This window comes from Podarcis pityusensis (assembly GCF_964106645.2).
Source record: "Podarcis pityusensis genome assembly, chromosome: 16".
Classification (NCBI taxonomy): domain Eukaryota; kingdom Metazoa; phylum Chordata; class Lepidosauria; order Squamata; family Lacertidae; genus Podarcis; species Podarcis pityusensis.
The window spans coordinates 1,126,046-1,152,633 of NC_138041.1; the positions used below are offsets into that span (position 1 = coordinate 1,126,046).

At 42.6% G+C, this 26,588-nt stretch overlaps 1 protein-coding gene across 1 annotated transcript; it reads left to right on the forward strand.

Moving 5' to 3' along the window:
* Positions 1 to 2,096: 2,096 nt before the first annotated feature.
* LOC308464767 (vomeronasal type-2 receptor 26-like) lies at positions 2,097 to 26,090 on the forward strand (the record flags this gene model as incomplete). The annotated part of the gene is made up of 9 exons (XM_080984359.1): positions 2,097 to 2,329; positions 3,452 to 3,743; positions 4,073 to 4,927; positions 5,614 to 5,841; positions 7,402 to 7,513; positions 8,463 to 8,598; positions 16,667 to 16,882; positions 19,180 to 19,553; positions 25,189 to 26,090. The coding sequence occupies 9 exons, from the start codon at positions 2,097 to 2,099 to the stop codon at positions 26,088 to 26,090; spliced, it is 3,348 nt and encodes a 1,115-aa protein (XP_080840485.1).
* Positions 26,091 to 26,588: the final 498 nt, after the last annotated feature.

Sequence of the window (26,588 nt, forward strand, 5' to 3'; positions counted from 1 at the left end):
AGCTCACAGTTCCCAGGGGCCATGCGCTCTGCACACCCCAGTGGTGTCAGTAAGCCACAGTTATCCACTGGGGCTGGGCAAGGCGAAGCAAAGGGCTGTCTTCGCTTCTTCGCTCTGCCAACCTGGCACATCAATGTTTTTCACCTCCCTCCGCACGCTCTGATTGGAGGAGAGTCTGGCTTCTCCCAGCAGCCACCACGACTGCCTTCTTTCATTGCTAACCTTATTTAGACACTGAGAAGGGCAGAAAGTTGTGCTCTTCAGCGGTGGCTGCCCAAAGGAGGACACACGGATCCCAGGACATTCCTGGATCCAATCAGAGACCAGGCTGCCTTCTTTAAATCTGGGATGCCCTGCTCACAAGAGAACGGTTGAGGGCTATGTTCTATGTATTCTGAGTTCTCCCTAGGCCTTCCTCCAGCTTATTCACTTCTATTTCTTCTATTTCTTCTCTAAAGGAAGTGGAATTAAGTGGAGAGATATTAGGTGGACCTAGGAGATGAGGGTTAAAATCACCAATCAGCCATGAAGTTCACAGTGTGACCTTGAGCCAGCTGGCTGCCTTCTCCCTACTAGTTTTTATAAGCCAGTAGTGGGAAGGGTCAAATACAAATGGAACTCAAAACCCACAATTCCTCTTTGAGTCAGCTTTCCATTTTTCATTGAACTGGGAAGGTTGATTGGAACTCAGATTACTTGCTGAGAACAACACTGTGAAGACCTCAGGAGAACTTATAACACCCTGCCAACCTTTAGTCTCCAAGTACAGTGGTACCTCGGGTTAAGTACTTAATTCATTACAGAGCTCCATTCTTAACCTGAAACTGTTCTTAACCTGAAGCAGCACTTTAGCTAATGGGGCCTCCAGCTGCCACCGCGCCACTGTTGCGTGATTTCTGTTCTCATCCTGAAGCAAAGTTCTTGACCCGAGGTACTATTTCTGGGTTAGTGGAGTCTGTAACCTGAAGCGTCTGTAACCTTAAGCGTATGTAACCTGAGGTACCACTGTATAGCCTTTCCCTTACGTGCCTCCATCAACAGGGACACCTTATTGTCTGCAAGTCCAAGAGTGTTTCACCATGCAACAATTGTGCTGCTCCAATAACACTCATACCTAACCTCACACTGTGGCGTAACAGTGAAAACTCAAGAAGGATCTTATATATTATCTCTCTCCTCCCCAGTAAATAGGAAATATTGGAATTTCAGTTTGTCTCTGTCAGGCACTCTGTCAATTTCATGACCTTACTGCCCTTTCCCTTCCCACATGCCACAACCACATGTATTGTATGTTTCAAGTTGCACCACTGCATTTAAGCCTCCATTGTCACCTTCATGAGTCCCTCACATTGCTTTCCAACTCTAAGATGACAAAAGGAAATTCCCCACTTCCATAGGAATTGGTCTATATTTGTTAATATACAGTAACTATTCAGTTTGTGGGATTTCTGAAGGGTTTAGAAAAACAGATGTCTGCATACACTAACCATTTCTGTAAGGAAATGTAAGACTCTGTCTTGCACCTGCAACTGGAGCCAGTGTTATTTTAACTATTTTCTCCCTTCCCTTAACTCTTGTACAAGGAAACATCCCTGAAAATCATGTCTTCATTGGTGACACATGTACAGTTGGAGGAAATGGTGCAGGTGTGATTGAGGAAGAGTGTTGGGGAAACTAGGAAGCTCCCTTCAGGGCACCAGTTTGCAGCTGGACTGCCTGGGGAACTCACAATTACAAGAGCACTATTCAGTAACAAGCATGCATTATTACTATAAGTCACAGAGCTCAATGCTCTAAGGTGATAACTTAGTAATTATGTCAAATTGCTGAGTTTCACCATCTATCTTGCAAAATCCCATATACATTTTATCAGGCCATGAACACAATCAATGTCAGAGTGTGGAAGTGTATATAAAATAAATCCTGTCATTCAGAGCCCTGGTGGGAAATTTTGTACATGTAGGTTTTCATGGATCAGATCACTGGCATTTTCCCTTTATGAAAATAATCCAGAGTCGTTCAATGAAAGTTCCTGTAATGCAGTTTATAGAAGATGAGATAGAAATCTGACTTTCAGCACCCCCATCGGCCCCAAGATGGTTGGAACATTTCTGCTGCTGATCTTTCTCTTCCTGTGGCTGCAGTTGCCTCCAACTGAGAGCAAGGAACCCTCTGCTAGATGCACCATGATGGAGCCTTTCCAGCTTCCATACCAGAGTTATCAGAGAGGGGACCTAGTCATTGGAGGGATTGTTTCTTATTTCGGCTTTGTATTTGAAGAAATGGATTTCCAAGAGCACCCAAACACAAAGCTTATAGATGAACTTCTGTAAGGAAAAAACTCTATCCTTCATAGTGTACCCTTGGTGAGCTCATGTATGCGACAATTACTCCAGACATATGATGGCATGCTCAGAACATGTTTCCCTGTCACTTTTATCAAGTAGGATGTTGAACATATATTTTCTTCTTTTTACATTGTGATCTGGTCATCTTTCTTCTTTGTTGCTTTATTCCACTTCTTGAGGTTTCTGTCTTCTGCCTGTTCTGCTTTCTCTTCATCTGATCCCATAGCTCTTACCACTCTCTCCCAACTTCATCCTCATCCTCCCTCTGTGTTTCCCTTCACACCATTAACGTCTGTTTTCCTTTGCAGCAAAGCTTGATCCTCACATTCACAATCACTATCCTTTAATCTGACAGTCACAGATGAATTTGACATATGAATAACATAGAATTTGGCTTATATTCTCTGCTTTGCAATGTAAACCATATTGGGTAAAAAAACCAAGTATCCAAACTGAGTTATATGCAGAGTATTAATAAACCTGAGTTAGTCTGATCTGTTAATTCCTAATGGGCCTTCTCTGAGTATGACTAACATTGGCTACAGTATTTTTTGTACAGGCAGAATTTTATTTGAAGGAGGGAAGGATGGAGACTCAGGTACCGTGAAAGAATAGATCCTATTCGATCTGATGTGCTCTGGTTTCTACTCCCCACCTACACCAAGCACTGATCTCATCTAGTAAGTGTCAATTGGTTGCTGAAAGGAAATGAAGTGGTAAGAGAAGGATGTGGCAACCAGGTACCCCCTCCCAGCAGTAGCGAAATAGCTGTTTGCTTTAGCCACCTGTGAGAACCCACAATTTTAGGCACCAGTGGTACACCTGCAAATAAGAGATTAATTTACATATGTGAGTTTCAGGATATGAATGCTCTGCACAAAATTATACACTTTCTAGATGTAATATTCTTAAAGCTGACTGAATATTGTCCATGGGGTCAACTATCAACTGTTGACACAGAAAATGGATATATAGTTTGTTTGTTAGCTTATTTGTTTTATTTAATCTTTTGGGATTTGCCAGATTGAGCCAGAAAGTTACCAATGTGCTTAAGAGGGAGAGGAGGAGAATACCTCTGACACACAGTATAACTCTTTTATTAGTGACACACCAAAGTACTACCAGAATACCCTCTCCCTGGTGTTTGCTGTGAAAGAAATAAACAAGAACCCTAATATTGTACCGAATATGACCTTTGGGTTCCATGTCTATGATAGCTACTTAAATGCAAGGATGACTTATCAGAACACCCTGAAACTTCTGTCCATCACAGAAAGGATTGTCCCCAACTTCATATGCGAGAAGAAGAAAAATAAGATAACTTTTATTGGGGGACTTGACTCTGACATCTCTCTCTACATGGCTACTGTCTTAAGCATCTACAAGATTCCACAGGTATTTGTATAGTAAGTGTGGCGGCTGTGAAGCTCTTCTGCATCTGATTCATTAATTATCTTCTGGGTTCTCAATGCTGTCTTTTGTTTGGTTCATTTTTATGATAAGGTGAATTTTTGAAAAACTGATACAAAAGCACCTGGGGGAGCTATGCAGTAGTGGTGGAAGTGGAGGGGCTTTAGATGCATAACGTTCTTGTGAGATCAACATGCATTCATAAATGGAGTCGAGAAATTCTCATGGGTTTGTTCTTCAAGCAGATACTTGGGATGAACCATAACCGTTTGCTCTAACTCTCCACTTCTTGTGGGATTGATTTCTTCCTCCAGATTGCTTACTGTGTATTAGCTCCAGTCACAAGCTCAGAGTTGCAGCCCCAGACATTCTACCGAACGGTGCCCAATGAGAAATATCAATATGCAGGGATTGTCAGGCTACTTCTACATTTCCAGTGGACATGGGTAGGAATTGTGGCATCCGATGATGAAAATGGAGAGACCTTTATGCAAAGCTTAGTGCCAGTGCTTTCCCGGCATGGAGTCTGTACAGCTTTCAGTGAAAAACTACCAGCCATATCTCAGGGTATAGATCATTTTAGTTCCCTGGAACTCCTTCGGGCCAAGTCCTCTTTCCTGATGGCCTCAGAAGTCCACATAGTGGTTCTCTGTGCAGAACTTCAGACCATTACAGTTGTGAAATGGTTGCAATATTTCTATTCATCAGCAGAAGATGTTGCAGGCACTGTGTGGATTTTGACAGCCCAGTGGGCTTTCTCTTCAGAAACAATGCAAAGGTATTATGATATACAGGTCTTTGATGGTGCCTTGTCTTTTGCAATTCACACAGAGAAAGTCCAGGGATTTAAAGAATTCCTTCAGACCCTGAACCCCAACTCTCCAAATGGAGATGGGTTCCTCCAGGCTTTTTGGCAACAGGCATTTAACTGTTTATTTTCTGCTTCCAATGGGCACAAGGAAAACACAAAGACCTGCACTGGCCATGAGAGTCTGGAGAGCCTTCCTGGGCATATTTTTGAAATGACCATGACTGGCCAAAGTTACAGTATCTATAATGCGGTTTATGCCATTGCACATACTTTACATCAGATGCACTCATCCAGGTCTAAACGCAGAATGATGGCAGGCAGAGGTGGGCTCAATCCTCAAGAACTGCAGCCTTGGCAGGTAAGATTTCCTATTCAGAGTAAACCTTTGCTTGGGGATAATCTAATGAGCGATTACACACAGTCCATAGAATGAGACACAGAATGAATACACACAAACACATTCACACAAACAGAGACACACAACCTCTTACAGCTTTTACCTTTCCTCTACAACAATCCCCACATTCTTTTCAATGCTTAACTGTTTCCCCTTTCCTTCAAGCTGAAGGAGCCACAATCAAGATAGGACCTGTACTTCCCTTCCATTTGATGGAGTAGTTGAAGGAGTTATGGCACTCTGTACCCTTTCCCTGCCTCTCTAGGAACACGGGCTGTCAAGATGTGAATGCATCTCTTTCTGAGGAAAAGTAAATAAACAAACAAACAAATGGAGATCAGGGAAAACCCACCATGAGCTGCTCTCCACCTTGTTTTCCCTCTCTTCCTGCACACCCACCTTGCAGGAGGGGCAGTTCCAGGGCTTCCTGACATGACACCATTTTGCCTTTGCACACGGACCCCAGAGCTGAACCCTCAGGCAAGTGGCAGGCCAGATGTACTTGCTAGAAATACTTAGGTCCTCCAAAAGTTGTAGACCGCACAGTTTTGGACTACTTTGCATTGTGTGAAATATATGGATGGATACTTTCTCCAATCCATAAAAGCTCTGCTTTTAAAACTTTGCCTTTGTTTTCTTCCACCTAGCTGCACTCGTTCTTGAGGAGTATCTCCTTCAACAACAGTGCTGGTGACTTAGTGTCCTTTGATGAGAATGGGGAGTTAGCAGGTGGATTTGATATTATTAACTGGGTTACTTTTCCAAACCAAACCTTCTCCCGAGTGAAAGTAGGAAAGATAGTTCCACAAGATTCACAAAACATAGACTTCAGCATGGATGAGGAAGCCATCACATGGCACAGATCTTTTAATCAGGTGGGACTATTGCTTTTTAAAAAATGAGATATTTTTATTAAGAATAAAAATAATAAGGTTACTGCAGATATTCTTTATCATTAATTAGCAAATTGTTTAAGTATGACCCATGTTATTTTACCATCACACATGAGGTGAGAAGTAAATATTTTCTTCTTTAGAGTTCTGGTTTGAAAGTATATAATGGTAATATATTCCACTATATTGCAAATGAATTATTGTTGGCTCCCAACTCTCCTCCTCCCTGATCACTGGCCAGGCTGGTTTTCAGACTGAGGAGAGTTGCAGTCCAATATCATCTGGTGGAGCAAAGGTTCCACATCCCTGGACCTAATGGTCAGGGGTCCCTTTACATTTACCTATTTCAAATTCTGTTGTCTTCCCTGTCCTCTCTCCATCCTCCATCTTTACGCAAATGAAAAATTCAATATTCCGTCTCATTCACTCCCAATATTTACACTGCAATATTTATTTTTGTACTATTTATTTATGTACACAAAGCCACTTCCGAGCTCGAGAGGAGGTGGGGTTGCGGGCCCACCCTCTCCCACGCACGCGGAGGCTGGCTCTCAGCCCCCGCGAGACCAGGCGAATCCTCGGGCGCGTCACTGACCCGGCCAGCCAATCGTCGGGCTGGGGAGGCGTGGCCTAGCACATTTAAGGCCGGTGCGCCCGGGGACCGCCCTCTCTTCCCCGTCCAGCTGCTCCAGTTTCCCATCCCACCCACCCTTAGGTTTAGCTAGCCTTGACCTTGCTATGGACTCTGGTTGGTCGCCGCAAGGGGCCTGGTAGGAATTTTTCCACGTGGCAAATTTCCAGCCATTTGGTTTTTTCGCCTACCTCGTAGCAAACGTCACAACTTTCCCGGTATTGGTGGTTAGGCATTGGCAGGGGTATTGTTTTGCAAATGAAGGGGGGGAAGGAAGTGCCATCACCTTCCCCCAAGGTGAAGGGTAGTCCGGTAGAGGACTCTGGGGGGCGTTGCTCTGTCCGAAGCCTATGGAAGTGTGGGCCTAAGGCACGCCCCCGAGCGGTGACACCCGGGGGATCCTAGTTGGCGTACTTCAGCAGGACTCCCCCGGCTGGTGGTTAACCCTTCCCGGTCTCCATGCCGGGTAGTCGATAGGAACCAATGCCTAAGGCCAATACCTCTCAATTCCTGTAATCAATAAAGTTGTGGCCTTTTACGCCCATTAACCTTAAATAATGTGTCCTGTGTCTTCATTTCACAAGGGGGAGGGTACTTGCCACGCAACACACCTTTCTGGAATAATGTTAATCAGTCAGCTGATCTCTTCTCTTTGATTAAAACTGTGTTGTTTACAAGGCATAAGAGCTACATTTTCTCCTCTTTTTATGGCTAGGTGCTGCCCCTTGCCTTGTGTAATGATCGCTGCCAGCCAGGCTACAGCAGGAAAAAGAAGGAGGGGTTGCCATTTTGTTGCTATGATTGTGCTTCGTGTCCACATGGGATGATTTCAAATCAAACGGGTAGGAGACATCATCTGCTATTTTGTATAATGCTTCCTAATATCTATTTCAACTCTTTCCCTCTATTAGCAGTTCAGTACCCCTAAAGAGAAGAGCAGCTGGACTGATATCTGGAAGGAAAAAGAGACAGTTGGGGAAACTAGATCCAGAACTTTTACAAAGGAGATCTCTGGAAATAGGTGTGGGATATGTCTAGTGTTCTCTGCCTGCTTCCCACGTGCTCCATTGTTAGGGGAGGGTGAAGATGTTCCAAACCCTCCACCCCATAGTTTTAGGTGTGTGAGCCAGAAAAAAGCATGAAATGATCTCCTTACGCAGAACAGTCCTCAGCCCAGCCTCTGAGTCCAAAGTGGCTGTTCTCAAGAATCCTCCATCGCCATGAAGATCTCTCTGGGTGTGACCAACTCAACTAAGGGCACAACCAAAGGCCATGTTTCTGATCATTAACTGCAGATGAAAGACAGAGTAGAACCTATTGTGGATTATGCACAATGACAGGAGATTGTACAAATAGTTTTCAATATTCACTTATCTCAGATACTTAATCCGACTAATTAATGTCTTATTTGTTGGAACTCATATATCACTCATTTCATTTTTATTTTCTTCAGATATGGATTATTGTTTCCACTGCCAAGATGACCAATTTCCAAACAAGGACAGAGATCAATGCATCCCCAAACGCCAACATTTTCTTTCCTACGCAGAACCTTTAGGGGTCGTTTTAGCTTCCTTAGCTCTGGTCTTTTCTCTGGTCACAGCTTGGATACTTGGCGTCTTCTCTAGGAATGGGGACACTCCCATTGTCAAAGCCAACAACCGGGACCTCACCTACACTCTGCTCCTTGCCCTCTTGCTCTGCTTCCTCTGCTCCTTGCTCTTCATTGGCCAGCCTCACCCAGTGAGCTGCTCTTTACGACAAGCTGCTTTTGGCATCATCTTCTCCATTGCTGTGTCTTGTGTCTTGGCCAAAACCATCACGGTGGTTCTGGCTTTCATGGCCACCAAACCAGGATCCAGGATGAGGAAATGGGTGGGGAAATCTCTCACAAACTCGGTTCTTCTTGGTTGCTGCTCCGTTCAAACCAGCATTTGTGCTGCTTGGCTCTGTACGGCTCCTCCATTCCCAGATGTGGACATGAGCTCTCTGGTGGAGGAAATCATTGTGGAATGCAACGAAGGTTCTGTCGCGATGTTTTATTCTGTCCTGGGTTATCTGGGATTCCTGGCCATGGTCAACTTCACTATGGCTTTCCTGGCCAAGAGGTAGCCGGACAGTTTCAACGAAGCCAAGTTCATCACCTTCAGCATGTTGGTGTTCTGCAGCGTTTGGCTGTCCTTTGTTCCCTCTTATCTGAGCACCAAAGGAAAGCAGATGGTGGCTGTGGAGGTCTTTTGCATCTTGGCCTCCAGCGCAGGTTTGCTGGGTTGTATCTTTGCCCCCAAATTGTACATCCTTCTTCTGAGGCCTGACTTGAACAGCAAAGACCACTTAATTCTGAGGAGCAAATAGGAATCACCTTGTGTTGATGCTTTTAATTTTTGCATTGTTTGCTGGCATTTATTGAATGAAAAGCAGAAAAAGCAATTCCTTGGATTTCTCAACACTCATCCTTTTCATCTTTTTCATTCCCAGAAAAAGCCTCAAACCTACATCTGTAATCAATAAAGCTGAGACCCATTTTTAACCTCATAAAGTTGTTCTGTCAATTTGTTATCCTGTCTATACACTGATCTTCCATTCGTAGGGTGCTAAAGGTATATCCCTTCATGCGGACACATCATCAGTGTGAAACATGTAACTTCTGCCAAGGCTATACTTTCAGTCATCATCCACACGCAGATACACATGTCTTTTTTTTTTAATAAATGTTTATTAGGGTTTAACATACAAAATAGATATAATAAACAATGTAGCATATGTCTTAACATAGTTTCACATCTTCTTTGGACTCCCTCACATCTCCCGCTCCCACTTTCATCGTTATAACTTTTTGCCAGCAATTTATCATCTTGTTTACATTCTTATGCCCCATCTATTTATTTATAATCTTGTAGTTCTCGAAGAAATTTATATTTTCTCAATCTCACATTATCATCTTAAATCATCTAATTTAGTGGTGCTCAATTATTTATGATCTAGCATCCTGCTTAGCATTCACTCAAATTACAATATTTTTGTAGATAAATCTTGAATTTCTTCCAGTCCTCCTCCATCCTCTCCTCTCCCAGGTCACGGATTCTGCCGGTCATCTCGGCCAGTTCCATATAGTCTATCAGTTGCATCTGCCATTCTTCCAGTGTGGGTAGATCTTGAGCTTTCCAGTGCTTTCCAAGAAGTATCCTTGCTGCTGTTGTTGCGTACATAAAAAATGTCCAATCCTTCTTTGCCACCCCTTGGCCGACAATACCCAAAAGAAAGGCCTCTGGTTTTTTTGTGAAGGTATACTTAAATACCTTTTTCAGTTCATTATAAATCATTTCCCAGAACGCCTTCACTTTAGGGCAGGTCCACCAGAGGTGGAAGAATGTTCCTTCACTCTCTTTACATTTCCAGCACTTATTATCAGACAGGTGGTATATTTTTGCAAGTTTGACTGGGGTCATATACCATCTATATATCATTTTCATTACATTTTCTTTCAAAGCATTGCACGCAGTAAAGTTCAATCCAGTACTCCACAACCTTTCCCAGTCCTCAAACATGATATTGTACCCAATGTCCTGCGCCCACCTTATCATAGCCGATTTAACCATTTCATCTTGTGTATTCCATTTTAACAGCAAGTTATACATCCTTGAAAGCACCTTAGTCTTTGGTTCTAACAGTTCTGTTTCTAGTTTCGATTTCTCCACCTGGAACCCTAGTTTCTTGTCGTTTTTAAAAACTTCTTTAATCTGAGCGTAATGTAACCAGTCTCGCACTTTATCCTTCATTTTCTCCAAACTCTGCAATTTCCAGTTGTCTCCATCTTTTTCTAATATTTCCCAATATTTTGGCCATTTGGCCTCCATATTGGGTCTTTTTCTGGCCTTGGCTTCCAAAGGTGAAAGCCACCTTGGAGTTTTATTTTCCAACAAGTCTTTATATTTTGTCCAGACATTAAACAGTGATTTTCTGACAATATGGTTCTTAAAGGCCTTATTGATTTTAACCTTGTCGTACCATAAGTATGCATGCCATCCAAAAGTATTGTTAAACCCTTCCAAATCCAACACGTCAGTGTCCTCAAGAAGTAGCCAGTCTTTTAGCCAGCAGAAAGCTGCGGCCTCATAGTACAACTTTAAATCTGGCAGGGCAAAGCCCCCTTTTTCTTTCGCATCAGTTAATATCTTAAACTTAATTCTGGGCTTTTTGCCCTGCCAGACAAACTTAGAAATATCTCTCTGCCACTTCTGAAAACACTCCGTCTTATCCAGAACCTGAAGTGTTTGAAACAAAAACAACATCCTTGGCAATACATTCATCTTGATAGCAGCAATTCGGCCTAACAAAGAAAGTTTCAATTTTGTCCAACTGTCTAAATCTCTCTTAATTTCTGCCCAACACTTTTCATAGTTATCCTTAAATAGACTTAGATTTTTTGCTGTTATGTTTACCCCTAGGTACTTTACTTTTTTAACCACATTTAATTCTGTCTCTTTCTGAAACCGTTCTGACTCTGTGTCTGTCAAATTTTTTCCCAACACCTTAGTTTTCTGTTTGTTTAATTTAAATCCCGCCACCCGACCAAAGTCATAAATCAGTTGTAATACTCTTTTCGTACTAGACTCTGGCTCCTGCAGGGTCAAAACCAAGTCATCTGCAAAAGCTTTAAGCTTATATTGTTTCTCTCCGACCTGAATTCCTTCCACCAACCGGTCCCCTCTAATCATATTCAGGAGCACTTCCAGAACCGAAATAAATAACAAAGGGGAAATAAGGCAGCCTTGTCGTGTTCCTTTTTCAATTTTAAACTCTTCTGTAACCACATTGTTGACTATCAGTTTAGCTTTCTGCTCTGAATATATCGCCTCAATCCCATTCTCAAAACCCCGTCCCACTTCCATTCCTTTTAAATTTCCCTTCATAAATTTCCAGGAAATGTTGTCAAAGGCCTTCTCCGCATCTATAAAAATTAAGACTGCTTTTGTGTTTATATCTGTTTGCAAAAGTTCCAAAATGTCAATAATATTCCTTGTATTAGCAAACAAGTGTCTGCCTGGGAGAAAGCCTGCCTGGTCCTTGTGAATTACTTCATTTAAAACTTTTTTAAGTCTACTTGCCAAAATGTCTGCAAATATTTTGTAATCCACATTTAAAAGAGAAATGGGACGATAGTTCTTAAGTTGTGTCTTTTCAGCTTCCGACTTTGGTATCAATGTGATAAACGCTTCCTTCCACGACTCCGGCGCCCTCTTCCCCTCCATAATTTCGTTGCTGACCTCCATCAAAGGTTGTATCAAGTAATCTTTTAGTGTCTTATAGTACTTGGAGGTCAGCCCATCTGGCCCTGGAGATTTGCCCAATTGCATGTTCTGAATGGCCTGTTCAATCTCTTGTTGTGTTATTTTGCAGTTCAGGATTGTCCTATTTTCTTGTGACAATTTTGGTAATCCATTTTTTGCCAAAAATTGTTTAATCTCAGCCTCGTCTTGCGGCCCTTGAGTGTATAATTTTTTAAAATATCTCTGGAAACACTTTCTAATGTCCACAGGATTCTGGATATTTCTTCCTTCGATCTCTAAATTTGTGACTGTATTTAATCTTTGTCTTCTCTTCAACTGCCAAGCTAGCAGTTTTCCACATTTATTCGCCGACTCAAACGTTTTTTGTTTCATTAATTTGACCTTCCACTCTATTTCCTGGTTTATCAATTTAGAATATTGTGCTTGATAGAGTTTAATTTCTCTCAAAGTTGGCTGTGACTTCGGGTTTAATCTTAACTTCTTCTCTAATTCTTTTATTTTGTCCAGAATCTTGTCTTTTCTCTCATTTTGCGTCCTTTTCTTTACTGCATTCTGTTGTATCAAGAATCCCCTCATAACGGCTTTGCTTGCGTCCCAGACGATTCTTTTTTCCACCGTGGTGTTCATATTTATTTCAAAATAATCCTTCAAAACTTTTTGGGCCTTCTTGGTAATCTCCTGATCTCTAAGCAAGTTGTCATTCATCTTCCATCTAAAAGAGCCGGTTGGTAACAGTGTCATGTCCATCTTTACTGCGTTGTGGTCGGAGTAGGTCTTTGGGCAGATTTCCACTTTTCTAGCCTTAGGTGCCAGACCTCTAGATATCCATATTTGGTCGATTCTTGTCCAGGTCAGTTGGGCTTCAGAAAAGAATGTTCCCTCTCTTCCCAAGGGGTTCTTTGTCCTCCAAATGTCAATCAAATCCATATTGTCTGTCATTTCAAAAAAAGTTTTAGGTAGTCTACCGTCTTTTGTAACATTTTGACTTTGTGACTTGTCCATGTTGGTTGATACGACCCCATTCATGTCTCCCATCATAATGATGTTGTTATAGTCCAGATAATCCAGCATAGTCTCATGCAACTTCCTGTAAAATTCCGATTTCCCTTCGTTTGGTGCGTAGATTCCTAGTATCAATAACTTCTCTCCTTGGTGTTGTATCTCAATTGCCAAAATTCTTCCATGTTCATCTTTGAATAGAAATTTGGGTGACAGGCTCTCTTTTGCATATATCACCACACCTCTCTTCTTTACTCTGTCCGAAGATATAAATTCCTGGCCAAGTCTTTTATTTATTAATACTTTTCTGTGGAGCCTTGTCACATGTGTTTCCTGTAAACAAATAATGTCCAATTGTTCTTTTTTTAATATATGAAATATTTTCTTCCTTTTTTCTGGAATGTTACAGCCATTTATATTCCAGCTCAAAAGTTGCAGAGACATCCTGAATAGATCTGGTTATTTTTCTAGGGGTGGTATCTTATTCACAGGATCTTCAGGTTCCACAGGTACTGCCGGTGCTCCAGGCCCAAGGGGTAGTTCAATTCCTTTTTGAAGGTCCTCTCCGTATGTAGACAGAAATTTGTCTCTATCTTCCAGTGTTCTAATTTTAACCTTCTTCCCTCTGAAGGTAAAGGATATTCCTTGGGGGAATTCCCACCTAAAAGCAATTGAGTTGCTCCTTAGAAGTTTGACAAGTTCAGAGTAGGCGGATCTGAGGTCCAGCAGTTGTCTAGGAATATCTTTGTAAATTTCAATTCTTCTGTCCAGAATGTCCAGTGACTTTTCGTAGTGTAGGCCCAAAATCTTATCCCTTTCCTCCTTTGATCTCAATGTTATCAAACAATCTCTGGGCCTCTCCTTCTTTGTAAATCTTCCAAGCCTGAAAGCTGACACAATTTTAACATCTTTTTCCTCTAAATTCCAAAACTTGGAAAATTCTTTAGTTAAGAACTCAGCTAGGTTGCCTCCTTCTGCTTCTTGTACCGACCTAATCCTTAAATTATTCTCACGGTTTCGCAGTTCTATCATAGAAAGATAAATCTGATGTTCACCTACTTGTTTGCAGAGTGGTCTTACCTCTTGTTCTAAATTTTCAAGTTTTTGTCTAGTATCCTCAGCCAATTTCCGATTTTCTGCTGTGGCCTCCGTCAACCGTCCAATTGCCTGTACGTTCTGTGCGACTTGTCCAGTTAGTCTATTTAAACATTCTGTATTTTGATCAATCTTAGCTGTTTGCTCATCTGCTTTCTTGTCCAGAGATTCCACTCTCTTATCCAGAGATTCCAGTTTTTCATAGATTTTCTCTAGGATAGAAGCAGATGATCCTGAGGCCATATCTTCCAATTGTAACTGCTCCGTTTCTCCCTCCCTTGCCTGTGACAGAACGGCTTCTTCTACCTCTGAAGGCAGAGTAGGTACAGATGATCTACGTATCTGCGAGGCTGAGGTTAGAGTTGTCAGTGTTGTTTGTCTAGTTCTTCCCCTTCTTCTTGTGCCACTCATTCCAAAGTTATCTAAAAGTCAAGGTCAAGCTGAGTTGTTCCCACAGGAAAAACTAGAGCCCAGAGAAAACAGGAGGCCAGGAAAGGGAAAGTAAATGTACAGTCACTGTTGTAAGTCTCAAATCCTCTAGAGGGAGCTTAAGGTGTCTTTAGGGAAGAGTTCTAATAAAGTTAAAGTCCAATTTAAAGTCCAGAAACCTTCAAAAACAATATTTGGCAGAGTTGATGTTAACAGCCACTTTGTTTCTACCAGTGCTTACTGGTCTTTCAAAGGATGTTTCAAATCAGCAGGTCCAAATACCCTCAGGTTGTTACAAGTTCTATATACAGTAGCCAAATCTGCAAAACTGACAGCTCAGTCTCTCAGGGAGCTCAGGCAGCTCCGGACCCAGGGTTTCTCATTCCAATTGTAATTCCAATAGAAGAAAGGTAGATCAATACAAATAAAAGGTACCAAATCATAAGCTTAAAGTCCTTACTTTGTTTGGCAAATTCAGTGGGTGCTCAGATCAGTAAGGTTGAAAGTTCTTTTTAAGCCTCCACTCCTCCAGCTCCTTGCTTTTTGAAGTTCAGTGGCAGCGGAAGACGGACTTCCTGTTTCCACGTCTCTCCGCTTTCAGCCAAGTTCAGTATTTTAATTTCAAATTTTAGTCTCAAATTTAGGATATTCAGTCTTTACTCACAAGTTGTTGCTTTCTTCCGAATCAAGAATTTGCAGGAAAAGGGATCAGCGCTCACCGGCAGCAGCAGCGCGGCTTCGCTCTGCAGATCGCGAAACGGCTCACAGCGCCGCAACCCCCCTCCACGTTCCGGAGCCCCTTATGGGGTTCCTTTACCGTTTAGGAGGTCGCTTCTGGCGCCCACCGAGCCTCAAGACCACAGGCTCTTGCTGCCTGTGGGTTTCCAAAGTGGGTCTCCGCTTCGCCGTAGTGGACGACCCTTTTCTGCGGAGCCTCCTCCTCACTAGTGGAAGAGGACCGCCATTGCCGTTCGCGCCGCCCCCGGAAGTCCCACACGCAGATACACATGTCTGTACACATCCACCTGGCTTCACATTGTGAAGTTGTTACATTTCCAAGCGGTGCTTCAAAACAATTGAATGGCATTTATTACCCGCTGGTACTCATCTGCCTACAAATGAGACCCAGATTCTCTGAATTTATCTTCTCCATCTCGGACAGATACAAATGGGGAATTAGTAGCTGGATTGGATGTACAGTGGTACCTCTGGTTACAAACTGAATTCGTTCTGGAGGTCCGTTCTTAACCTGAAACTGTTCTTAACCTGAGGTTCCACTTTAGCTAATAGGGCTTCCCGCTGCCACCGTGCTGCCACCGCGCTGCCACCGCATGATTTCTCTTCTCATCCTGGGGCAAAGTTCTTAACCCGAGGTACTACTTCTCGGTTAGTGGAGTCTGTAACCCGAAGTGTTTGTAACCCAAGGTACCACTGTAATAAATTGGCTCTCCCATGTCCTAGTCCAACGCTCACTGGGTCTCAACTGAAAAATATGGTCTGTCCATATGGTGTTAATTAATGTGAAGACACTTCGGAGCTGGGGAGGAGTTGGGGTTGCGGGCCCACCCCCTCCCTACGCATGCGGGGGCTGGCTCACAGCCCCCGCGAGAGCAGGGGAATCCTCGGATGCGTCACCACCCTGGCCAGCCTATCGGCGGGCCAGGGAGGCGTAGCCTTACACATTTAATGCTGGCGCGCCCGGCGACTTCCCTCTCTTCCCCGTTCCAGCTGCTTCATTCCCACCCTTAGGTTTAGCTAGCTTTGACCTTGCCATGGACTCCGGTTGGTCGCTGCAAGGGGCCTGGTAGGAATTTTTCCACTTGGCAAATTTCCAGTCATTTGGTTTTTAAGTAGTTTTCTGAGTAACCTTTTTTCTCCTTTTTGCTGAGTCTCCATAAACTCTTATTGCGCTCCCTACTAAGGAAGACCAGCTGAGACTTTGACTGTGATGTGATAAACATGCTTCCCACCCCCTAATCACTGAGAAGCTGAGAAGTCTCCTTTAATTATCAAAGTAATCACGATCATTTCTTTGACTCTCTGGGGAATTCCAGTAGCTGCATGAAAACTATGAATCAAGACTTGCAGATACTATTAATATCTCCTGTGATGTTCAGAAGTTGGCTTTACACCAAGGGCTCTGTCAGACTGATCATTCATTCTTTTACCTGAAAAAATCTGTCTTTCGTAACCATCCCAGTGAGACTTTGCTGCTCAGTATGACTCAGATGACAATGTGCAAAGAGATGAATTGTCGCCTACAAAATTCCCTGCAACATGGTAATATTTGCAGTCTTGGTATTTCTGCTGCTGCCTCAGACCGTGTGCAAGTTTCCTCTTGCTCCTACCATGCTCTGTGCAGGTTGGTACTTTCCATGATGTTGGCATCAGTGCTGCTTCCTCCAGATGAGTGCAAGGCTGCTGTTGCTCCCTGTTCCATCAGTGACCCTCTTCCTATTCTTCACAAATATTTCCAGTCTGGAGATGTTGTTATTGCCGGCATTATGTCTCAAATCTATATAACTTCAAGCATAGCCTTCAATGAACCTCCTACACCTGAACTCTTCGATGACATTCTGTAAGGAAATGTGTGTGTGTGTGTTTGTGTGTGTATACTTAAAAACTGTATCGTATATCTGTAATGAATATATTTCTGCACTTGACACATGATGAAGGTGATGGTCATAACACTAGTGGTCAAAATTGTGGAAAACTTTAGGAAAAGCTGTATTTGTAAGGTTTGACAGCTCATAAGAAAAGTATAAAATTAGAATGAACTTCTACAGTGTATCATTAGAAAGGTAATCTAATGCAGAATATAATGCCACAAACTGTGTTGAACAGCCCTGACCTGAATCCAACAGAATATCTGTGGAGCTGATTAAATAAACTTTTTAGTCAGAAGCAACCAAGGAATAAAGCACAAATTTTAGAAACAGTCATACAATCTTGGTTTTACATTAAAATGCCTGGTGAATTAAAATCTTTGCTTTACTCCATGGGATGTCATTGCAGAGCTGCAATTGCAGCAAAAAGTTTCTACACTAACATAAATGGTGAAAAGTTATGAAATACCCTTTATCATGGTTTTGTGTGCACAACTTCTTTTATTTGGCTATTTGCTTGCTTTGGTGATCACTCGTACCTGAGTAACATTGTCTTCCATTAAGATGGTCTTAACAGTGAATCCGTATGTGACTGTGGAGTTCAATTCTGTATTCTCATGGTCTTCCTCAGTGAGGACTGAGATTTCCGGACCAGAGTTGATCACTGTGAGGGTTTGCTAAACATGCCTTCCTCTTAGCGTGTTTCTCACTTTCGTCCTGAGTTTGAGTGTCTTCAAAGTCCATGGCACCTTTCTTAATGGCTATTCTCCAATTGGAGCGCTTGCAGGCCAGTTTTTCCCAATTGTTTGTGTTTAAACAACATTTTTAAAGATTTTCCTTGAGGGAGTCTTTAAACCTCTTTTGTTGACCACCAGCACTACACTTTCCATTCTTGAGTTGGGAATAGAGTATTTGCTTTGGAAGACGATAGTCAGGCATCCGAACAACATGACCAGTCCAACGAAGTTGATGATGAAGAATCATTGCTTCAACACTGGTGATCTTTGCTTCTTCCTGTACACTGGCATTAGTTTGTGTGTCTTCCCAAGTGATGTGTAAAAATTTCCATTGACACTCTTAAGGGAATCTTTCGAGGAGTTGGAGATGGCGTTTGTAAGTGGTCCCTCTTTCACAAGCATACAGTAAGGTTGGTAGTACGATAGCTTTGTAAACAAGCATTTTGGTTTCCCTACAAATGTCCCAGTCCTCAGAGAGTCTGCACTTCAACCAAGAGAAAGCTGCACTCGCAGAGCTCAAGCGATGCTGGATTTCGGAATCAATGTTGGCCCTTCTGGAAAGGTAGGAGAAGTTATCAACATTTTCCAGCATTGCACCATTGAGTTGGATTTGTGGCACAGCAGAAGGGTTGTTTTGTGCTTGTTGGTTTTTTGGATCTTGAGCGATAGGCCAAGCTTTTCATAATCTTCTACAGAGATATTTAGCATGGTTTTGAGGTCATACAGACATACTTTCCAAAATGTTTTCACAATATTGGCCACTAGTGTATGATGATTACTGCCACTCTTTTCCTTCCACGTATTTCAGGTGTTTATGAGACATGGGGGCAAATCTGATATCTCAAACCCACTTCTGCAGTGTGTGATAACCTTTCTCTTCTTATATGGTAGGATTTTACCGGTGTTCAGTTTTTTTAAAAAAAAGTTTGCAAGGCAGAATAAAAAGTAACATCCCCATTCACTTTGTTAAGGCTTTCCACTCATTTACCATGGTGAGCGAAGGATTTCTTATTTAATATTTGACTTCAAACAAGCCAAGTGGTAATTCATTCAGAGTTAGAGGTATTTTCATTATAAGCTTTTGGTAGCCAGACTTTTCTCCTCCCCCTCCTCCCCCCCCTTCTCCTCCTCCATAGAACAGAACTAGTAGCAAAGGGGCCAGCCCAGCTGTGAGGCAAATTGAAGCAGCTGCCTTGGGCCAGGGAATTCCTGCAGCTGCCATTGTACAGCTGCCACAGTGGTGTCTAGTAAGAACTTCTAAGATAAGAGTTTATCACCAGAAGACACCACCACTGTGCAGCCCCAGGAGGCCAGGCATTGGTAGGGGTGAGGTGGGGTGGGGTGGAGGCACCTCCCTGTGAGATGTGGCCTCATGTGCATGTATCTGGACATGGATAATTGTATTTAGCAGGACTGAAAGCCATGCTAGGAGTTAGATGCTCAAGGAAGCAAAACATCCAGGTTCATGTTTCAATATATCCACACATTTTGGTGAAGGTGAACTGTTATGCACTATGTCACTCTCCATACAGGCCAGTGACACAACTCTACCAGCATATCCTGGCTTTGGCATTTGCTGTGAAAGAGATAAATGAAGATCCCCAAATCTTGCCCAATATCTCTCTGGGTTTCCACATCTACAACAGCCATTTCAGTGCAAGCTGGACCTACCAAGCCTCCATGGAACATCTCTCTAGCCAAGAAAGACCCCTCCCCAACTACAAGTGTGATGTTCAGGAGACTCCAAAGGTGGCCATTGGGGGGCCAAACTCCGATCTATGTCTCTACATGTCAACCATCCTGTCTACGTACAAGATGCCAAGAGTAAGAGGTCTGCATGGAAGATGGGTCATCATGAAAGCCATTTACACGTGCCCTTCACTAAGTCTCATTGGGTTGCATGCTGGTAATTGAATGGCAAATAATGGGTATAGGTTGGTATTTTTCAACCAAAAATGCAGGTTGTGGAAAATATGTCTGCTTCAGTTCCACACCTGAAAAACTCAGGTGGAAGAATTCCTCATTGGACACTTTACTCCTGTGCAGGACTGTAACAAAACGTCTGCTGCCTGTGGTAGCACAACTGTATGTTTGCTATGCCTGCTGAAAGATCACTTATATATTTCCCAAGATAACTTTAACATTCCAAATCAACAGAAATAAGTGATATTGGAATCCTTCTGAAGCAGACCCCCCTCTGTTAAACTCTATAACCACCATGGGTTATCTAGCGTGTGTGAGGTAATGGTCAACTTCAGGCAGAAGTTGAAAAAATAAGGAAGATTTATTTTGCAGAATAAGGTTGGTAAGACAAAAGATGTATCAGGAGAGAAAGTTCTTTCAGGAAACAGTTAACTTATTAATATTCAATTTAGTGGATGTTATGGGCTTCAAAACAAGGTAGTGAACGTACAGCTTATTTAAAATGTCAGTTCCTTATTTTCAGTTTGATGTTACAATTGGTAAACAATCAGCTCATTTCCAGGTTCATTACTTCAGTTTCTTAAACCTAATTGAATAGGTGTTACAATTTCAGACTTTGGTTCTTATACAGGATAGTATTTCTGTCCGTTTCCCCACCTTCTATCAATCCCACTCCTGAGCTTCTCCAAATAGCACAACAGCCCCAGGGGATCTTCTCTTTCTAGGAGATCTCTCCCCTCCTGACTGGAAGGAGACCCAAGCAGACGGGATCCTGCAGAGGATTGAGGGGGCCCATGTGCAATGCAGCATGACATCATGACTTCATGTGCGTGATGTCACATGACACCCTGACGTCATGCGTGTGATGCCATGAGAAGCCAAATACCCCTTGAATATTGAGGGGGCTCAGCCCCCCGAAAAGTACATTGGTGGGGATGAAACTGCCTCGGCCCCTAGGAGTGGTGTGAATGATGGAAATCACAACATTATGGTAATGAGAAGGATGTCCAATATTGCAGAAACAGATGATGCACCAATGCATACCAAATCAAAAGATTGGAATTAGAACAGTCCAGATGGATTTCATTTCACTTCCCATGCAAAGGTTGTGGGAAATAGCTTTCCTCTGTGGTTCTCTATCTTTTGCAGTTAACTCAAGGAATCATTATTAGGAATTTATTCAGATGAGAAAGCTTTATCATGGTTTTCTGTGAACAAGCATTTATTTACCTGTTCTGCCATAAACATAACTGCATAATTGTTCTATTTGATGTAAAGACATTAATATCCAAGTATTTTCCCAAACTGCAAATTCTAAATTAACAGAAATAACCAAAAAGCTGAATCCCCCTGGTTAATATATACCAATTAAACAGAGATTGAAATCTGGTTTTGAGCCTACTTGGTGTTTTGATATCATTATTTTTTATCATCTTTCCTCCCTCGATTTTAACAATGACCCTCTTTAGCTCATCTATGGCTCTTCTCCTGTGACGACTAATGACATTCAAGCCCTTTTCACCCACTGGATATTCCCAGATGGGACTCAGCAATATGAGGGGATCCTCCAGTTACTGCTGCATTTCCATTGGATGTGGATTGGTGTGCTTTTTCAACTCCATGATGACACTGGAGAGAGAGTTGTACAAAATGTTCTCCCCATGTTTTCCCAGAAGGGTATCTGCTTTGATTTCATAGAAAGTTTCCCTAAGGCTACCTCTTCTGGTGAGTTTGATGAAATGGTGGAAGAAGGTTTGAAAACAATGAACATTATTGTGTGGAGCACTGCCAGTGTTGTAGTTGTGCATGGTGAAATTGGAACAATTATGATGATGAGAATGTTACCCAGACTTGCAGAAACAAATGACGTGCCAATACAAGGAAATAGAAAAATCTGGATTATGATAGCCCAGATGGACTTCACCTCATTTCCCTTTCAAAGAGGTTGGGACATCACATTCCTCCATGGGGCTCTATCCTTTGCAGTTCACTCTAAGGATCTTCCAGGATTCCAGAAATTTATTCAGATGAGAAAGCCTACCTTGGAAAAAGAAGATGGCTTTCTCAGGGTTTTCTGGGAAGAGGCATTTAACTGTGGTTTTAATGATTCTGCTTCAGAGAAGAAAGATGACAAATTCTGCACTGGGGAGGAGAATATAGAGAGCCTTCCTGGGTCTGTTTTTGAAATGAGCATGACAGCCCACAGCTACAGCATCTACAATGCAATCTATATTTTGGCACATGCTTTGCACACCATGCAGTCCACCAAATTAAATTGCAGAGCAATGGCTGGAGGAGCAAGATGGAAACTTACAGATCAACAGCCGTGGCAGGTAATGTTGTCTTCCAGTTAATACAGATGTCTGTAATCAACTCTGGAGCTCAGCCAAAGGGGAGACTGTAGAGTGTGGTGGTTAAAGGGTTAATCTTCTTGTGTTTGAGGAAGGGACTCCTACGGGAAGTCAGTCAGGATGTCATGTCACAGTTCTTTGTTCTTTGTTCTGTGAAGTTGGTTTCGATTTCAGTCAGAGTTGTGCTTTGAGACGGAGAGGATGTCCGAATCCTCTGGTGGAGTGATTTACTGCTTGTAAATAATAAAGCTTCTTAGATTAGAAGACTCTTGTCTCTGGACTGTATTACTCCCTATTCTACTCCACGAGAGCAACACCGCTGCAGCTCTGCTGTTCCTGCCTTAGGTGAAGCCTTTCCAGAAGATTGCACTGAGAGCACAGCAGTATTTTGTGCACAGGGGAAGCGCACTGGACAGGCAGAAGTTCAAGAGGGACTTTTCTTGAACACCTCTGTCAGTAGGGGAAATCCATTCCTCTTTTCTCTTGGGGAGGAAGTGACTATCCACTTAATGGTTAGGATAACATAATGGATGAAATTCTGCCATCAGTTTAAAGTTGGTTCAGTTGTCCTTGGAATAGCAAAATATGGCTATTGATGGCTAGGTACAGGACATCATGCTATCGCTATTTGTACAAAGGTTTTCCTGGAAACATTCCAGGTAAGTGATGAACAGCTTATCTACACAGCTTACCCACCTATCTCAGGGGTCAGCAAGGTTTATCGGCCATGAGCTGGATCACTTCCACGGAGATGGTCTGTGGGCCGTAGTGGCACAGCGCAATGCCGGAAATCTCATCTGCGCATGTCCATGGCACCAGAAATCGCTTCTGCGCATGCCCAGGTGCCGAAATTCGTGCCTGCGCAGATGTGATTTCTGGCACTGCTTGGTGAGTCCCCACACTGCACTGTTCTGGTTTAGCACAGCGCACGGGGGAATCGCCGAGTGGGCAGCTTGGTTTGGGGGCAGTTCGTGGGCTGGTAAAACAGTCTTCATGGGCCGCATCCAGCCCATGGGCCACACATTGCCGACACCTGACCTATCTGAAGGAACGTCCTGTCTAATATTTGTGGTCTAAGTTCTATGAAATTTAGGTCAAGACTTACTGTAATTCTTAAAAGAACCACATCTTACCTTCACAATGAACATTACTACAGGGCTTTTTCCAGCCAGAACTTGCTGGAACTCATTTCTCTCCCCTCTCAGGGGCCACCACTGCCATTCCAAGGGAAGGAGGGAGGTGTTTGTGGTGAGTTCCAGCACCTCTTTTTCTAGAAAGCAGCACTGCTCATTAATTATTTTTTCCGTTTTAGTTCCATCCATTTTTTGAAGAAGAACCTCATTATAAACACAGGGAGAAAGACACTAACATACATCTTTTAAAGAGACCATGGCCTATACCTCTTAAATGCTAAAGATAAGCACTCTATTTGTACAAATATTACTTATATTTAATTATATTTGGCATCTTCATTAATTGCATTTCCCTCTTCAATCTTAGGTCCACCACTTTCTGGGAAGAGTTTCATTTAATAATAGTGTTGGGGAAGAAGTTTCCTTTGACCAAAATGGAGAATTAGTAGCTGGATTGGATGTAATAAATTGGGTCACATTCCCAAATCAGTCATTTCTGAGAGTCAAAGTTGGAGCAATGGACCCACAAGCTCCCCCAGAGAAGAGGTTAACCATTCATGATGATGGTATCATGTGGCCCAACTGGTTCAACCAGGTAAGAATTTATTCAAGGTTTTCATTAGGTTTTTGCTCAGTGTCCCAAAACTGCCTCATTGCAACACATTGAATCATCAATTATCAGAATCAGACTCGATCTGTAGCAATGATAAAAGGAAAGCTATCTTGTTTCCAGGTCTAGTTGCAATAAGGTCAAAAGCAGAAAGATTTAATCATTCTAGGAACCCACTGGTGAAGAAGACCCCTGCAGCCAGCAGGACTGGACCCTCTACTCAGGAGGTGAATGGAGAGCTCAACTCTGCTCAATTTGACTGCACTCATTTGACTGCACTCAGAAACTGCAGCTCCAAACTATTATTTTTAGGACCTGGCTCCGCAAAAGTAGATTTTAAGATACATGCAGGTGATGAAGAAGGTAACTCTGCAAGCAAACAGCACTGCAAGAATCCATCAAAAGCTGCAATCAAAGTTATTCAACCCCCATGGCAAATCAGGTTTATTATCAAAATTTACAGAATTTCACCTGTTTGCAAAGGAATTGAAATAGCTCAACTCAATGGATGTTTCCAGTGGTTTCCCCCAAATTCAACTTAAAATGCAACTTCTACTGGCTTCTTCAGTCTCACTGTTATTCACCCCCTGAATAGAATCCATCACAACAGCACAAATACAACAGGTGTTGTCTCAAGCACATCTGATGCAACTATTCAAGGGCTTCAGGTGTGCTTGAGCTGGAACACATGAAATACTTGAACTCGCAAGGGGTTTCTTGAGTGCCAAATGTTGCTGTATGTTAGCCATATTTCTAAGTCAGTAGAATGGTCCAAGAAGATAAGACAAGATATAATCGCCTTTCACAAAAAAGATACAAGTATACAAAAAGAAAGCAAAGCACTGAATGGTGCCAGAGAAACCATTGGAAGCATAGTTTGAAAGTTCCAAGTTAAAGAAACAGTGGATAGACTACCTGGACGGGGCAGAATTTCAATAATTTCTATTGTAACTGTGAGTCAAAAACACTTGAGCAATTTCTATATTCATTAAGCTTTCACCTGAACATTTTCTAATTTGATAAGAAATTGCCATGCTAATCTCAGAAGAAGTTCAAATACTTACCAATATGGTTTTCATAAAGGCAAAGGTACTGGAGTAATGGTAGGCCCTCCAATGCTACCATTAGCGCTGAATTTAAGATCATCTTCAGATAAAACAAAAAACCTATAGGAAGCTATTGCTTAACTGTCATTTTTACTATTTGAAGATAAGTCCGAAACAATTTCCTTCTTTCATTTATGAACAGGCACAACCCACTTCTCTGTGTAATGAGAATTGTCATGTAGGTTATAGAAAGAACAAGAAGGAAGGAAAGCCATTCTGCTGCTATGATTGCCTTCCGTGTCCAGAAGGGAAGATCTCAAACAAGGAGGGTAAGGAATCCATCACAGGCTTTAATTTTACCTGTGCATCAGAAGCTCCTTTCTCTAGTGGGAAAACACTAGATATATAGTAGCAGATATATATTCGGGCATCTCTTTTTTGTTTTAATAAGATTTGTTTCTTCCTTTTTCATTTTCAGACATGAATGACTGTTTAGAATGCCCTGGAGATCAGTATGCAAATAATGAACAGGATGGCTGCCTCCCCAAAGACAAAACATTCTTGTCTTATGGAGAACCGTTGGGGATCAGTTTGGCCACGTTTGCCCTCTTCTTTTCCTTCATCACAGCTTTGGTGCTACAAATATTCACAAAGCACAGAGATACTCCCATAGTTAAAGCCAACAACCGCAACCTCACTTATATTCTCCTCCTTTTCCTCCTGCTCTCCTTCCTTTGTGCTCTGCTCTTCATTGGCCAGCCTCAGGAAGTCACCTGCCTCCTTCGACAAACTGCTTTTGGCATGATCTTCTCAGTGGCAGTTTCTTGCATATTGGCCAAAACTGCCATTGTGGTTCTAGCTTTCATGGCCACCAAGCCAGGGTCCCGAATGAGGAAGTGGGTAGGGAAGCCACTGGGCACCCCAATTGTTCTTTCCTGCTCCCTTATTCAAGCCACAATCTGTAGCATATGGCTGGCCACTTCTCCTCCTTTCCCAGACGTTGACATGCACTCAATGACTGAAGAAATAATACTAGAATGTAATGAAGGTTCCACTGTCATGTTTTATTGTGTCCTGGGATTCATGGGTTTGCTGGCCATGGTGAGCTTCACGGTGGCTTTCCTAGCTAGAAAGTTGCCTGACAGTTTCAATGAAGCCAAATTCATCACTTTCAGCATGTTGGTGTTTTGCAGTGTGTGGCTCTCCTTTGTTCCAACCTACTTGAGCACCAAGGGCAAATACATGGTGGCTGTGGAGATCTTCTCCATCTTGGCCTCCAGTTGTGGGTTACTGGGCTGCATCTTTACCCCCAAATGCTATGTTATTTTACTGAGGCCTGAGCTGAACAGCAGGGAGCAGCTAATAAGAAGACAGTTTTAAATAATCTAGAAGTCTGAATCATGCTTGTAATTCTAGGTGTATTTTATTGCTATTTTATTTACATGTATGTAATTAGAAATCTGGCATACTCATGTCCCTAGAAATTAAAGAATCAACAAGTAAACAATAAAAAAGATCTGGAGCAACTCCAAGAACTCCTTTGGGAGAAACTGTGAGGACACAATTAGGGCAGTGGTGAATTGCTTACCGTAGATTCTAGCGTATTAGGGGACTGGGCGTATTAGACGACCCCCCAAATTTGCAGCTGCAATTTGGGGGTTCGTCTTATAAGCCCAGTCGCTTAATACACTGGGCAGCTCCATGCCGGGAGAAAGCCACCCGGTGCAGAGCAGAGCCCGCCGCCCGCTACTGCTGCTTCTGAAGTGGGGGGGGGGGCCTCCGCGCCGGGCGGCTTTCTCCCAGCGCGGAACCCGCACCACAGAGAAGATAAATTCAGAGATTCTGGGTCTGAGGTGGCATTTCTAGGCGAATGAGCAC